Source organism: Camelina sativa, chromosome 9, assembly GCF_030686135.1.
Source record: "Camelina sativa cultivar CO46 ecotype springtype chromosome 9, ASM3068613v1".
NCBI lineage: Eukaryota > Viridiplantae > Streptophyta > Magnoliopsida > Brassicales > Brassicaceae > Camelina > Camelina sativa.
Genome location: NC_141888.1, coordinates 4,192,959 through 4,205,134, shown reverse-complemented (window position 1 = coordinate 4,205,134; position 12,176 = coordinate 4,192,959). Strand labels below are relative to the sequence as shown.

Genomic DNA, 12,176 nt, shown 5'->3' with positions numbered 1-12,176 from the left:
AAATCTAAATTGAAGTCTTGGTTGTTTGTTGACATAAAAAAAAAAAAAGTTATTATAATAGCCTTATAGGGGAGCAAGGTAAGGTTGGTGAGTTAGAAGTTTAGAACCAAAACCAGTTCAGATGCAAATGCTAGAATCATATAAACTTTCCAAAGGATGATCTAATTGTCACTATTATTATCTCGAGGAGCAGCAACAAACAACATCAATGGAAGTCCTTTTTAGCTTGAGCTTCCTCAAATTTTGTAGCAGAAACTTCTATCTTCTGTTACATTTCTTTTCGTTATGTCTTTACTTTGTTGAGACTCTCTTCTAAGTTTCTTATGTGATTTACGAAGAAGAAAAACAACCAAATTTTAATTTCTGAGAGTATCCTATTTAAGGTTTTAGAGCTTTTTGTTGCTTAGCATTGTCGATCAGAACAAGTTTAAACGTTTACAGAAGAAGCTCTTCTTTTTATTCTCTCTTATATTATGTTACATTAGACATGACATATGAGGAGAGATATAAGGTATGTATGATGACTCGGAACCAATTTTTCGATCAGAGAGGGATTCGATAAGTGGGATCGAACATCTTCAATACAAACAACAAGTTGCCTTTACCCCTTGTTATCCTGTAAAAAGAACATCCCTTTAAAGATTCAAACGTTTTGGTTGTCTGTTCCATATAGAAATGAAAACTATCATTCACAACTGACCGTAGTTCCTCGTCCACATAGGTAATCTCTAGTTCACCACGTGCGGTATCATCAGGTGCTTTTCTAGGAATCTGCACAGCAAACACTAATCAGTAAAAGAAGCATACGGTGTATAAATTCTCTTATAGACGCACGCACATATAGCAGCAAGAGTTTTGGTGTACTTACAAAGCCGAGAATTTTATACACTTGGAGTTTCACAGCAGCCTTCCTCGAACTGAGGGGTGTCAAGTCTCCAGTTACCTAGGAAAACATTGTAGTAATTGCTATAATATATGAGTCTCATTTTACAAACTATGCTAAAGGAATACTACTCTCCAAAGATGACGCTATATTGATGACATTGATAAAACTATGGTATTAGTCCTCCTTTGGTTCTTGCCTAGTCAGCCACAATGGAACGTGATCATAACACATATGTGACAAAGTCACAAACTTTTGAACATTTATAACAATGGATCATATCAATAGGTTTCCACATCACAGAGAAAAAGAGCATCGTATATGGTCTAACACAACACAAAGCTACCTGTAAATGGTACGAAAAGAGAATTCAGCGGTTTGAAACCTTACCGAGTTATAGAAAGGCCAAGTCTCCATAGTTTGCACCTTTCGTGTATCCATATTGATAGATTGGTAGTTGGCTATTGATCTTAAGAACCTTGGTTTCTGTTACATTGTCAACGAGACAAAGAAAATGACACAAAGAAGAAAAACACATACACAACAACAACAACACAAGTTTCAAAGATTACAAGTTCTAACCTTGGCTTGCAAACGCAAAGCAGAGGTTGTATAAATAAGCTCCCATTTCCCATTGATTAAATCAGACTTCAGAGGCTCCTTGGTTGGGTTTACTGCTTCCACCTTACGTGCTAACTGTCACAATTACTCAGATTAGTCTCTCAGTCACATTCTCTAGACCCTAAATGTACCAAAAGTATTCAATTTCAACAAGACTGCACGCTAATGGTTCCTACAGGAAGAGAGAGAAATCAAGAACCTGATCAATCCGACGCTGATCATCAGGCGTGACAGTGGCACCACGTTCAAGAGGCTCAATGGCTTCGAGAAGTTCCTGTTTGAGCTGTTTCTGCTTCTCGTCCCGACCCTTTTTTGTCAGAAACACAGGAGGAAAGCTGAAAACAGCTTGGATTCTCAATCTTTCCCGATCACCTTTTCGAATACTTTGTAACTTTGTCGGAACGGCAACGCCACTGTCGTCCGACTTCATAATAAGATTAAATCCGGTGGGCGGAGACTTTAAAACTCCAGTCTTGAAACACAAAGGTAAAGCCATGGAATTCAAAACAGGACAAAAGCTTTTCCAATGGAGTTTTAAGAGTTGGAGACTCTGTTCGAAGACAGACACATAAGAAGGGAAAGTGAAAAGAGAGAGATCGTCGTTGCTCGGTATTTGCCATGGCTGACAAGTCACACCACCTCAAGTCAAAGATGAGATTTTTCCACACCCCCTCCTCTCGAAGGAGAGGCTCTCGTCGTTTCTGACTCATTACGTCGTCGTTTGGAACAAATGTAAAAAGAAGAGCTTTCCCATTTTCTAGTCCCTATACCAAAATCAAGAAAGAACACAATGAGACCCAATTGTTTCTTATAGTTCCAAATTCCAATTGATACAGGAGGATTGAGACTAGAAAACTATTGAGAACATTAGTTATGTGACAACTTGAGTTCTATCAAGGGCTAAAGTTACCTATATCATAGATTCATAAGCATTATGCAATTACGACTCCAAGAAGCTCTTAAATCAAACTTAATACCCTAAATAAAGATGATAATCAGACAGTAAGATTAGAAATATGTGAGAAGGTTTTGTGATACAAAATTTAAGAATCTTACAGTGACTCTTGTACAGTTGTACCGAATGCACATCATATAGTTTGGGATTGGAGCCAACTGATCAAGTACAATTCAAGCAAATCAAGATTCAGAATCCTGGTAGAATACACAGATGCATATGACTATATATATGAGCATTATCGAGTTAGGAATAGAACTTACCTACCTGGATGAAGGTAATGAACAGAAGTTGAAGCTCCTTTGGTCCAAGATTGCTGAGAGATGAAACCCATCAGAGAGATTCTAAACAAACGAATGAAGAGTTTCACGAGGAAGAAGGAAGAAGAAAGCGTTGCAAGGGCTATACTTGACGACAAACGTCATAAACGAGAGAGGTTTCTGTCTCACCAGCTTCATACGGCGTCGTTTATCAGAGAAACACACAACATGAAAGAAGAAAAAAACCGATTTTTGAACATTTTGATGCAAATTAGAATCTAAAATAACCCCTTTGCCAACACAGGGACATGAGTCCTTTTCTGAAGTCTCTTGACAATTCAAAGCTTTGAGCTTTTTTTTTATCTGATATAGTGCAATGTCGATCAGAACAAGCTGAAACAACAGCTTTTTTTTTGAATTCTCTCTTATTAGATTTTATGTTAGATTACAATAGATCAGAACAAGCTGATGAAGAGAGACAGAACAAGGTATGTATGATGGCTCGGAACCATTTTTTCGACTAATCAGAGAGGAATTCTATAAGTCGGATCGAACATCTTCAGTATAAACAAGTTGCCTTTGTCACCTCTTGATAACCTGCAAAAGAAAACTTCGTTTTTAAGACTCAAACGTTTTGGATATTTGTTCAGAAAACATGAAAATGAAAACTATCATTCACCACTGACCGTAGCTCCTCGTCCACATAGGTAATCTCAAGTTCACCGCGCGCGCTATCAGGTGCTTTTACAGGAATCTGCACAGCCAACACCAATCAGTAAAAGAAGCATGTGGCATGTTAATCAGTTTATGTTTTCTTATATACCAGCAAGTAGTTTTTGGTGTACTTACAAAGCCGAGAATTTTAAACACTTGAAGTTTCACAGCAACCTTCTTTGTATTGAGGGGAGTCAAGTCTCCAGTTACCTAGCAAAGAATTGTAGTTTGCTAATATATGAGACTCACTTTACAAAAACTCTCCAATAATAATGCTAGATTGATGAGAAAAGTTTGGTCTTAATCTTATGCCCTTACCTTAGCCACAATTGAACGGTTCAAAACACAATGGAAAGCAATTACAGTGTTCTCTAAAACTAATGATATATGTCTAATCTAACACAACAAAGCTAGTTGTGAGAGCAAATAGTACAAAAAGAGCGGTTTGAAACTTTACCGAGTTATAGAAAGGCCAAGTCTCCATGTTTTGCACCTTTAGTGTATCGACATTGATAGATTGGTAGTTTGTTATTGATCTTAAGAACCTTGGTTTCTGTTGCATTGTTCAAAAGATAAAGAGATTGACATAACAAGCCAAAAACAAACATAGACAACAACAAAAGCAACACAAGTTCTCTAACCTTTGCTTGCAGAATCGAAGCAGAGGTTGTATAAATGAGCTCCCATTTCCCATTGACTAAATCAGACTTCAGAGGCTGCTTCGTTGGGTTAACTGCTTCCACCTTACGAGCTAACTGTGTCCGTACAAACAAAAGTCATTCAGAATTGTTTCTTAATCACATTCTCTAGACCCTAAATGTACCAAACCTATTCTCAAAACCCTAATGATGGTTCCCACAGGAAGAGAAATCAAGAACCTGATCAATCCGAAGCTGATCATCAGGCGAGGCCGTTGCACCACGTTCGAGAGGTGCAATGGCTTCAAGAAGATCTTGTTTGAGCTGTTTCTGCTTCTCAGCTCGACCGTTTCTTGTCAGAAACGCAGGAGGAAAGCTGAAAACAGCTTGGATTCTCAATCTTTCCCGATCACTTTTTCGGATGGTCTGTAACTTGGTCGGAACGGCAAATCCACTGTCGGACTTCATAAGACTGCCAGAAAGATTAAATCCTGTGGTCGGAGACATCGGAACTGTAGTCTTTAAGCACGAAGGTAAAGCCATGGGAATCAAAACAGGACAACACTTCTCGATTGAAGTTGTTAGAGTCGCTGCTTCGTTTCAGAGAGACTCTGTTTCAATGCAGACACAGAACAGAAGAAGAGAGAAGAGTGAGATCGTGGCTCTGTCTTTGCCATGGCTGACAGCACCAACACAGTCGCAAAGATAAGATTTTTCTCTCTCTCTCTCCTCTGAAACGAGAGGCTCTCGTCGTTTCCTATTCCGTACGGCGTCGTTTTGAAACAAATGTAAAATGAAGAGCTTTGCCATTTTCTTGAAATTGTCCAAAGGCTCCAGCAGTTGAAATTGTCCAAAGAAACACAATATTAATGAGAAAGGGATCATTTAAAATTTAAATTAGACAAGCAGTTGTGTTCTATAGTTCCAATCACCATGTATACAGAATGATACAATATAGACACTACAAAACTGTTACGTACATAGTTATGTGAAGACTTGAGTTCTATCTTATCATATTCTACACAGCTCTCCTTAACGATTGTGTTATTTAATAATACTATGAATCAAGGGCTAAAGTTACCTATATCATAAGCATTATGCGATTACCAACTGAATTGACAAAACTTTCAACGCGAAAAACCGAATCTTTACTATGATCATCAAACTCTACTATGATCATCAAACAAGTAGAGGATTCTGTCGGCGGTTTCCCCGAGCCGTCTTCCGGTGGTGGGAGGGGGTGACAAGGAGGGGAGTCACGGGGAAGGGATCTCTGAGAAGGGTGTGGAGGTCTCGTCGGAGGGAAGTCAAGTGCAAAAGGGTTCAAAGGCAGTGTCGTCCTCGCTTCATCCTGCGGTGGGGGTTCTCAATGGAAAGCGATCCTTTCTACAGGCTGCTCAAAAACGTATGTTTACTAAGCAAAAGTTTCAAGTTGTGGAGGTTGATGGTAAGGAGAAGGTTGTAGTCCCGCGGGAGGTTTTTGAGGATGTTAAACCTCTGTGGGAGGATTTTGTGGTGGGAAAATTTGTTAACGCAAAGGCTCCTCATGTCGGTAAGATTCACATGATAGTGAATAAGATTTGGAGGCTTGGAGATAAAACATCGTTGATTGACGTTTTTGCTGTGAATGAGTTTACGGTTAAGTTTCGTGTGCGAAGTGAGGGCATGCAACATAGGGTTCTAAATCGAGGCATGTGGAACATTGCGGATCTGCCCATGATTATTTCTAAATGGTCTCCTTTTACTGAAGAGGCTCAACCAGTTATGAAATCTATTCCATTATGGGTCACTCTCAAGAATGTTCCACCCACTCTGTTTACAGAGAAAGGCTTTGAGTTTCTTGCTAGTGCAGTAGGGGAGCCGATTCGATTGCATTCAAACACTGAAGCGTGTGTGAGTTTTGACAAGGCACAAATCATGGTGAACGCGGACCTGACAAAGGAGTTGCCACGGGAGTACATCGTCTCGGGTGAGGAAGAGGGCGAACTTGAAACTGTAGTTTTATACAGCTATCCTCAGCTCCCACCTCGATGTTCTAACTGTCAGCAATGGGGACATCTTCGCACTACGTGTTTGTCCCCTGGGGTTTCTCCCCCTCTGCAAACTCAATCAGTGTCCCCTGCAATAGGGACTACTGAACCTCAATCTTCTGATTCCCCTCCAGCTCTCGCCTCTGAGATTTCACAGGTGGTGCCTTCGGCTCTTGTTTCTGAGAGTTTGATAGTGGTGCCTCCGGTTCTTGGCTCTGGGAGTTCGTTAGTGGAGACTCAGAGTGTTACCAATCAGGATTCAGGGGAAGTAAACTTGACGGATGTATGGATTACACCAAAATCGGCTGGTAGGATCAGTCCTAGTAAGCGGCAGGAGAAGTCGGAGCTAGGTGCTGGTTCTTTGTTAAAAAACTCTTACTCTGTTCTTGGGGAGGCGGAGGATGCTACCCAGGCTAATGAGAAAGTTCACGAGGAGGTTGCTCAGCAGAAGGCTGGGGTCTCTGCTCAACAGTCTGCGGAGGAGGTTCCAAAGGCTCCACTCCAACACTCTGGGGTTGTTTCAACGCAGAGTGCACAACCGGAGGTGCAGATCCGGACCTATTTGCATCGGGGCACAAAAACAGCTAAGAAGAACAATTCAACTCTTCATACTCAATCTTCTAGGACTAATCCCGGAGATCAGAGTAAGGAGCCTCCCCTAAAGCATTGATGTCAGGTTTCTGTTGGAATGTTCGTGGTCTAAATAAATGTTCAAAACATTCCGTAATAAAACAGTGGTTGGAGGGTAGTAAGTTGCAGTTTGGTTGTTTGCTTGAGACAAGGGTGAGGGAACATAAGGCTTTACGTTAGGGAGTCGTTTGTTCCCTGGTTGGTCTATTCTGACAAATTATGAACATAATGGGAGGGGTCGCATTTAGATTCTGTGGAAGAATACGGTGCGGTTGGATCCTTTTTATAAGAGTGAACAGGTAATCACTTGTTCAGTGAAACTTTCGGATCAAACAGAGGAGTTCTTTTGCTCCTTTGTCTATGCTTTGAATACTGTTGAGGCTAGGAAGATCTTATGGGAGGAGCTTAGGGCTCATCATGACTCTCCTATTATTCAGAATAAGCCTTGGTTGGTTCTTGGGGATTTTAATGAAACCTTGGACATGGCGGAACACTCCAAGGTGGATACTAATCCAATAATTTTTGCGGGTATGCGGGATTTCCAAGCAGTTGTGAACTATTGCTCTCTCTCCGACATGTCTTTCCACGGTCCTCTCTTTACATGGTGCAACAAGCGTGACGCTGATCTAATTCATAAAAAGTTGGATCGGGTGATGATTAATGATGCATGGATGCGGTCTTTCCCGCAGGCTTACAGTGTGTTTTCGGCTGGAGGTTGTTCTGATCATTTGCATAGTCGGGTTATGCTTCAGGGGGATGTCGTCAGTCAAGCTAGAAGGCATAAGCCTTTTAAGTTTGTGAACCTAATGACTGAGATGGAGGAGTTTAGGCCACTGGTTGCTAGTTACTGGCAGGATACTCAACCTCTGTTCTTGTCAACCTCTACACTGTTTCGATTCTCTAAAAAACTGAAGAGTTTGAAACCGGCTCTACGCTCCTTGGCAAAGACTCGGTTAGGGAATCTTGTGCGTAAGACTAAAAGAGGCTTTTGATATTTTATGCAGTAAACAGCAAGCAAACTCGACTTCTCCATCTCCTATGGTGATGGCAGAGGAGAATGCAGCTTATAAGAGGTGGGACTTTCTGGCAGGTTTGGAAGAGAAGTACCTTAAGCAGAAGTCTAAGCTGCATTGGTTAAAGGTTGATGACAAGAACAATAAAGCATTCCATAGAGCAGCTACTCTGCGAGTAGTCTCTAACATAATTAAGGAGATTCAAGATTCTAGCGGTCGTGTGGTTGCGAATGAGGTTGACATAAAAGCCGAGGCTGAACGGTACTTTCGAGATTTCTTACAGACGATCCCGGTTGGGTTTGAGGGGACTACAGTGGAAGAGATGGAACTCTTGTTCCCATTCCGGTGTTCTAGTCTTGAGCAGCACATTTTAACTAGGGAGGTCTCTGGTGAGGAGATCAAAAAAGTTCTCTTTGCCATGCCTAGTGATAAATCACCAGGACCAGATGGCTTCACTTCGGAGTTCTACAAAGCTTCATGGGAGATATTGGGTTTGGAGTTTGTGTTAGCAGTTCAATCTTTTTTCGCTAAAGGTTTTCTCCCTAAAGGTATCAATTCAACCATCCTTGCGTTGATTCCTAAGCAAGTATCTGCCAAGACAATGAAGGACTATCGCCCAATTTCATGTTGTAATGTGCTCTATAAAGTCATTTCCAAGATCATTGCAAATCGACTCAAGAGGGTTCTCCCGAAATTCATTTCTAGCAACCAGTCAGCTTTCGTGCAGGACCGGTTGTTAATAGAGAACGTGTTGTTGGCTACGGAACTTGTTAAAGATTACCATAAGGATTCCATATCGGGATGTTGTGCAATCAAGGTGGATATCTCCAAAGCATTGGACTCTGTTCAGTGGTCCTTTCTCTCGAAGGTCCTCACAACAATGCAGTTTCCCCCATTGTTTATCCATTGGATCATGCTTTGTGTCACCACCGCTTCTTTTTCAGTCCAGGTTAATGGTGAGCTCGCTGGTTTCTTCAGGAGTTCTCGGGGGCTTCGTCAGGGTTGCTCGCTGTCTCCCTACCTGTTTGTAATCTGCATGGACGTGCTTTCCAAACTACTTGACAAGGCCGCGGGTCAACACTTGTTGGGTTATCATCCTCGTTGCCGGAATCTTGGTCTCACCCATCTTAGTTTCGCTGATGATATCATGGTTCTTTCTGATGGTAAAATTCGCTCTATTGAGGGCATTGTTGAGGTTTTCACTCAGTTTGCGAAACTGTCTGGTTTAGCAATAAGCATGGAAAAATCAACCCTTTACTTGGCTGGGGACATAGCATCTTGTCCGGATCCTGTTTCTGTTCCATTTGCCATCGGTACGCTGCCGGTTCGTTATTTGGGGCTTCCCTTAGTAACAAAGCGTCTTACTACTACAGATTGCGCCCCGTTATTGGAGCAGATTCGGAAACGGATAGGTTCCTGGACGGCTCGGTACCTCTTTTTTGCAGGACGTTTTAACTTGATATCTTCGGTTTTGTGGAGTGTTTGTAATTTTTGGATGGGAGCTTATCAGTTGCCTCGTGAGTGTTTAGAAGAGATTAACTCCATGTGTTCTGCTTTTCTCTGGTCGGGGGTGGAGATGAGTGTGAGGAAAGCTAAGGTATCTTGGGAAGCGGTTTGTCATCCAAAACATGAGGGTGGGTTAGGACTGAGGTCGCTTCATGAGGCAAATGTTGTATGTTGTCTTAAATTGATATGGAGAGTTGTTTCGAATGGTGATTCTCTTTGGGTGAAATGGGTTCGTGGGACTTTATTACGCCAAGCTTCCTTTTTGGTCGGTCAAACCTACAACTAGCCTGGGTTCTTGGATCTGGACTAAGCTTCTAAAGTATCATGATCTCGCAAAAACATTTTGTAAAGTTGAGGTGGGGAATGGGGAACAAACGTTTTTCTGGTTTGATAACTGGTCCACTATGGGTGTGCTTGTTGATGTTGCTGGCGAGAGAGGAGTTATTGATATGGGGATCAGTTGGCAGAGCTCTGTGGCGGCAGTGTGGTCTTCTCGGAGACGGCAAAGACACCAATCGGATCATCTCAATGCAATTGAGGATGCTCTGCTTCTGCAGTGGCAACAGCGTAAACAGTGTCATGATAAGGTGCTCTGGCGAGGCCGTAATGATGTGTTTCGGCAAAAATTCTCAACCCGGGATACCTGGAACCATATCCGAACGACGTCAGCTATGGTTACATGGCATAGGGGTGTCTGGTTTGGCCATGCCACGCCTAAGTTCTCGTTCTGTGCATGGTTGGCAGCTCTAGATCGTTTATCAACGGGTGTTCGTATGATTGCGTGGAATGGGACGGCTGCAAGTACTTGTGTGCTCTGTAACACCACCATGGAGACTCGGGATCACCTCTTTTTTAGCTGTGACTTTGTATCTCCTATATGGTCTGCTCTCGCGAAGGGGCTATTGAAAGCTAGGTTCACCACTGATTGGACCTTCCTTCTTGGTTTTCTATCCCAGTCGAACTTGCCACTGGTGGAGGGATTTCTCATCCGCTATGTATTCCAGGTGGTTATCTATACGGTTTGGAGGGAACATAATGGGCGAAGGCATGGGGAGACGCTGAAATCTGCAGATGTTCTTATTCAGTGGGTTGATCGGCAAGTACGAGATCAGCTTCTTGCTATTGGTTTCATGGGTGATAGACGACACGATGAGGCATTTCAGTTGTGGTTTCAATCTAGAATTTCAGCCTAAATGATGTAACTGTTTGTTCTCAGCTGTTCTCTTTCGAAAAAATGTTGCAGGAGTTGTAAAAACGTTTTATTTTTCTTTTGAATATAATTTAAGATTTGATTCAAAAAAAAAAAAAAAGTAGAGGATTCTAAGTTTCCACTACGAGTTACAAACAATTCACTACAACGGAGTGTTACAGGAAACAAGAGAAAGAGAGAGAGGGAGTAGATGCATACACAATGAACGAGAGTCTCAAATATACACATGGCCACATGGGAGAGCACAACATAACCAACAAACTCTGCCTTCACTTTAACCACTCTTGAATCCTTCTCTGTTTTTGATTTTGTACCAGACTATAACCAACTCACTTCTCATTAGTTTAAATTTATATTATTGAAAATTCATAATCAACAGAAACAATATAGGAAGGTCATGGAGCCCAAAAAAAAAATCACGATAAATTTTTCATTAGAACAATTGATGTTTTATGCTTGGTCTGTGGAGCCCAAAAAATAACTCACGATAAATTTTTCATTAGAACAATTGATGTTTTAGGCTTGGTCTGTGGAGAAAAAGATCTCATATCGTATAGATGTGAAGGGGCTTGAGTAATATATAAAGGATAAGAGCACACATAGGTTCTCCAAAAATATTTTAGATATAATAATATTATTTAATTAAATTTTGTTTGTTTTTCAAAAATTAGACAGGTATTGAGAGAGAGGTCTAAGAGTATCTGTAAAAATGTGGGCAGAGACATAATATCTCTCTCTCTCCTCACTTTTTATTATTTTTATATTTTATTATTCTTTTGACACTCACTAAAAGATGACTATTGTGTATGTTTTTAGAGTCTCTCCACTCAATGTCAATTGGTTTTGAGTTGTAAGCTCATATTAAACCCTAATATAACATGGTATCAGAGCCTACACATGCTGACCCGTTAATTAATCCGGCCCAGATAGAGGCTTGATCACCCTATTAATTGATGGCCCAAAGGAAGGCCCAATTTCATCGAGATAGCTAAAAAAAGAGCATTATCACGTACTAGTAAATCATATCGGCTCTAACTCAGAGGTACTTCTATAGAGAGAAGATGTGTAAGGGAAGGATATAAGTGTAATTAGTAGTGTACAAAACCCTTGTGTGTATGCTGTATATATATTGTAATTTTTACTATCAATAAGACTCAAGACATTCCTTACATGGTATCAGAGCAGTAGGATCCTAAAACTAAAAAAAAAAATTTTACGCCGCCCTCATAGTTCTTCTTCTTCGCTACTCTCTTCTCCCTTCTCAATGGCTGCTCCTCCTTCTGATATTATAAACACTGCTTCTGCATCTCAACTTCACAATATCAATATGTCCAATGTCACAAAACTCACAGCTTCTAACTATCTGATGTGGAACCGTCAGATACGTGCATTGCTTGCCGGATACGGTCTCGCTGGTTTCCTTGATGGCACCACAGTTGCTCCAGCAGCAACCGTCCTCTCCGCTGGCAATACCATTCCCAATCCGGCGTATGATCTCTGGGTTCGACAGGATCAATTGCTTGTCGCCAGTCTCCTTGGTGCGATCTCTGTCAAGGTTCAACCCATCCTCTCCAAAGCGTCCACCTCGTCTCAGATTTGGACCCTTCTCTCTTCCACATATGCGAAACCAACTTGGGGTCATATCAAACAGCTTCGAGAACAGATCAAACAATGGAAGAAAGGTATACGCACTGTTGATGAATATGTTCAGGGACT

At 41.4% G+C, this 12,176-nt stretch overlaps 2 protein-coding genes across 11 annotated transcripts; both read right to left on the bottom strand.

Annotated features, from left to right (window-relative positions):
• Positions 1–377: 377 nt before the first annotated feature.
• On the bottom strand, positions 378–2,973 carry LOC104710396 (putative plastid-lipid-associated protein 4, chloroplastic). 10 transcript variants are annotated; one of them, XM_010426975.3, is made up of 9 exons: positions 2,723–2,973; positions 2,561–2,617; positions 2,415–2,482; positions 1,704–2,268; positions 1,466–1,579; positions 1,274–1,369; positions 869–943; positions 701–771; positions 378–616 (listed from the first exon to the last, which is right to left on the bottom strand). In XM_010426975.3, exons 4-9 carry the CDS (start codon positions 1,998–2,000, stop codon positions 544–546), a joined length of 726 nt encoding a protein of 241 aa, XP_010425277.1. In that variant the 5' UTR covers positions 2,001–2,268; positions 2,415–2,482; positions 2,561–2,617; positions 2,723–2,973; the 3' UTR covers positions 378–543. The 10 variants fall into 10 exon arrangements, with proteins under 10 accessions (XP_010425277.1, XP_087319908.1, XP_087319910.1 ...); XM_087463782.1 differs by having other exon boundaries at positions 2,727–2,900; XM_087463784.1 differs by having other exon boundaries at positions 378–633; positions 2,723–2,862.
• A 225-nt stretch (positions 2,974–3,198) lies between these two features.
• LOC104710397 (putative plastid-lipid-associated protein 4, chloroplastic) lies at positions 3,199–4,994 on the bottom strand. The gene is made up of 6 exons (XM_010426976.3): positions 4,312–4,994; positions 4,075–4,188; positions 3,891–3,986; positions 3,569–3,643; positions 3,406–3,473; positions 3,199–3,316 (listed from the first exon to the last, which is right to left on the bottom strand). Exons 1-6 carry the CDS (start codon positions 4,612–4,614, stop codon positions 3,244–3,246), a joined length of 729 nt encoding a protein of 242 aa, XP_010425278.2. The 5' UTR covers positions 4,615–4,994; the 3' UTR covers positions 3,199–3,243.
• Between the last annotated feature and the right edge of the window lie 7,182 nt (positions 4,995–12,176).

Bases quoted from the DNA above. Each gene is read 5' to 3' on its own strand.
- LOC104710397 (XM_010426976.3), bottom strand. From the start codon at position 4,614: ATGGCTTTACCTTCGTGCTTAAAGACTACAGTTCCGATGTCTCCGACC. The intron at 4,189-4,311 runs GTTCTTGATTTC...GTACGGACACAG, and splicing joins ATCAGCTTCGGATTGATCAG to TTAGCTCGTAAGGTGGAAGC. The intron at 3,987-4,074 runs GTTAGAGAACTT...ACAATGCAACAG, and splicing joins CTTCGATTCTGCAAGCAAAG to AAACCAAGGTTCTTAAGATC.
- LOC104710396 (XM_019229253.2), bottom strand. From the start codon at position 2,000: ATGGCTTTACCTTTGTGTTTCAAGACTGGAGTTTTAAAGTCTCCGCCC. The intron at 1,370-1,465 runs GTTAGAACTTGT...ACAATGTAACAG, and splicing joins CTTTGCGTTTGCAAGCCAAG to AAACCAAGGTTCTTAAGATC. The intron at 772-868 runs GTAAGTACACCA...TTTGCTGTGCAG, and splicing joins TGTATAAAATTCTCGGCTTT to ATTCCTAGAAAAGCACCTGA.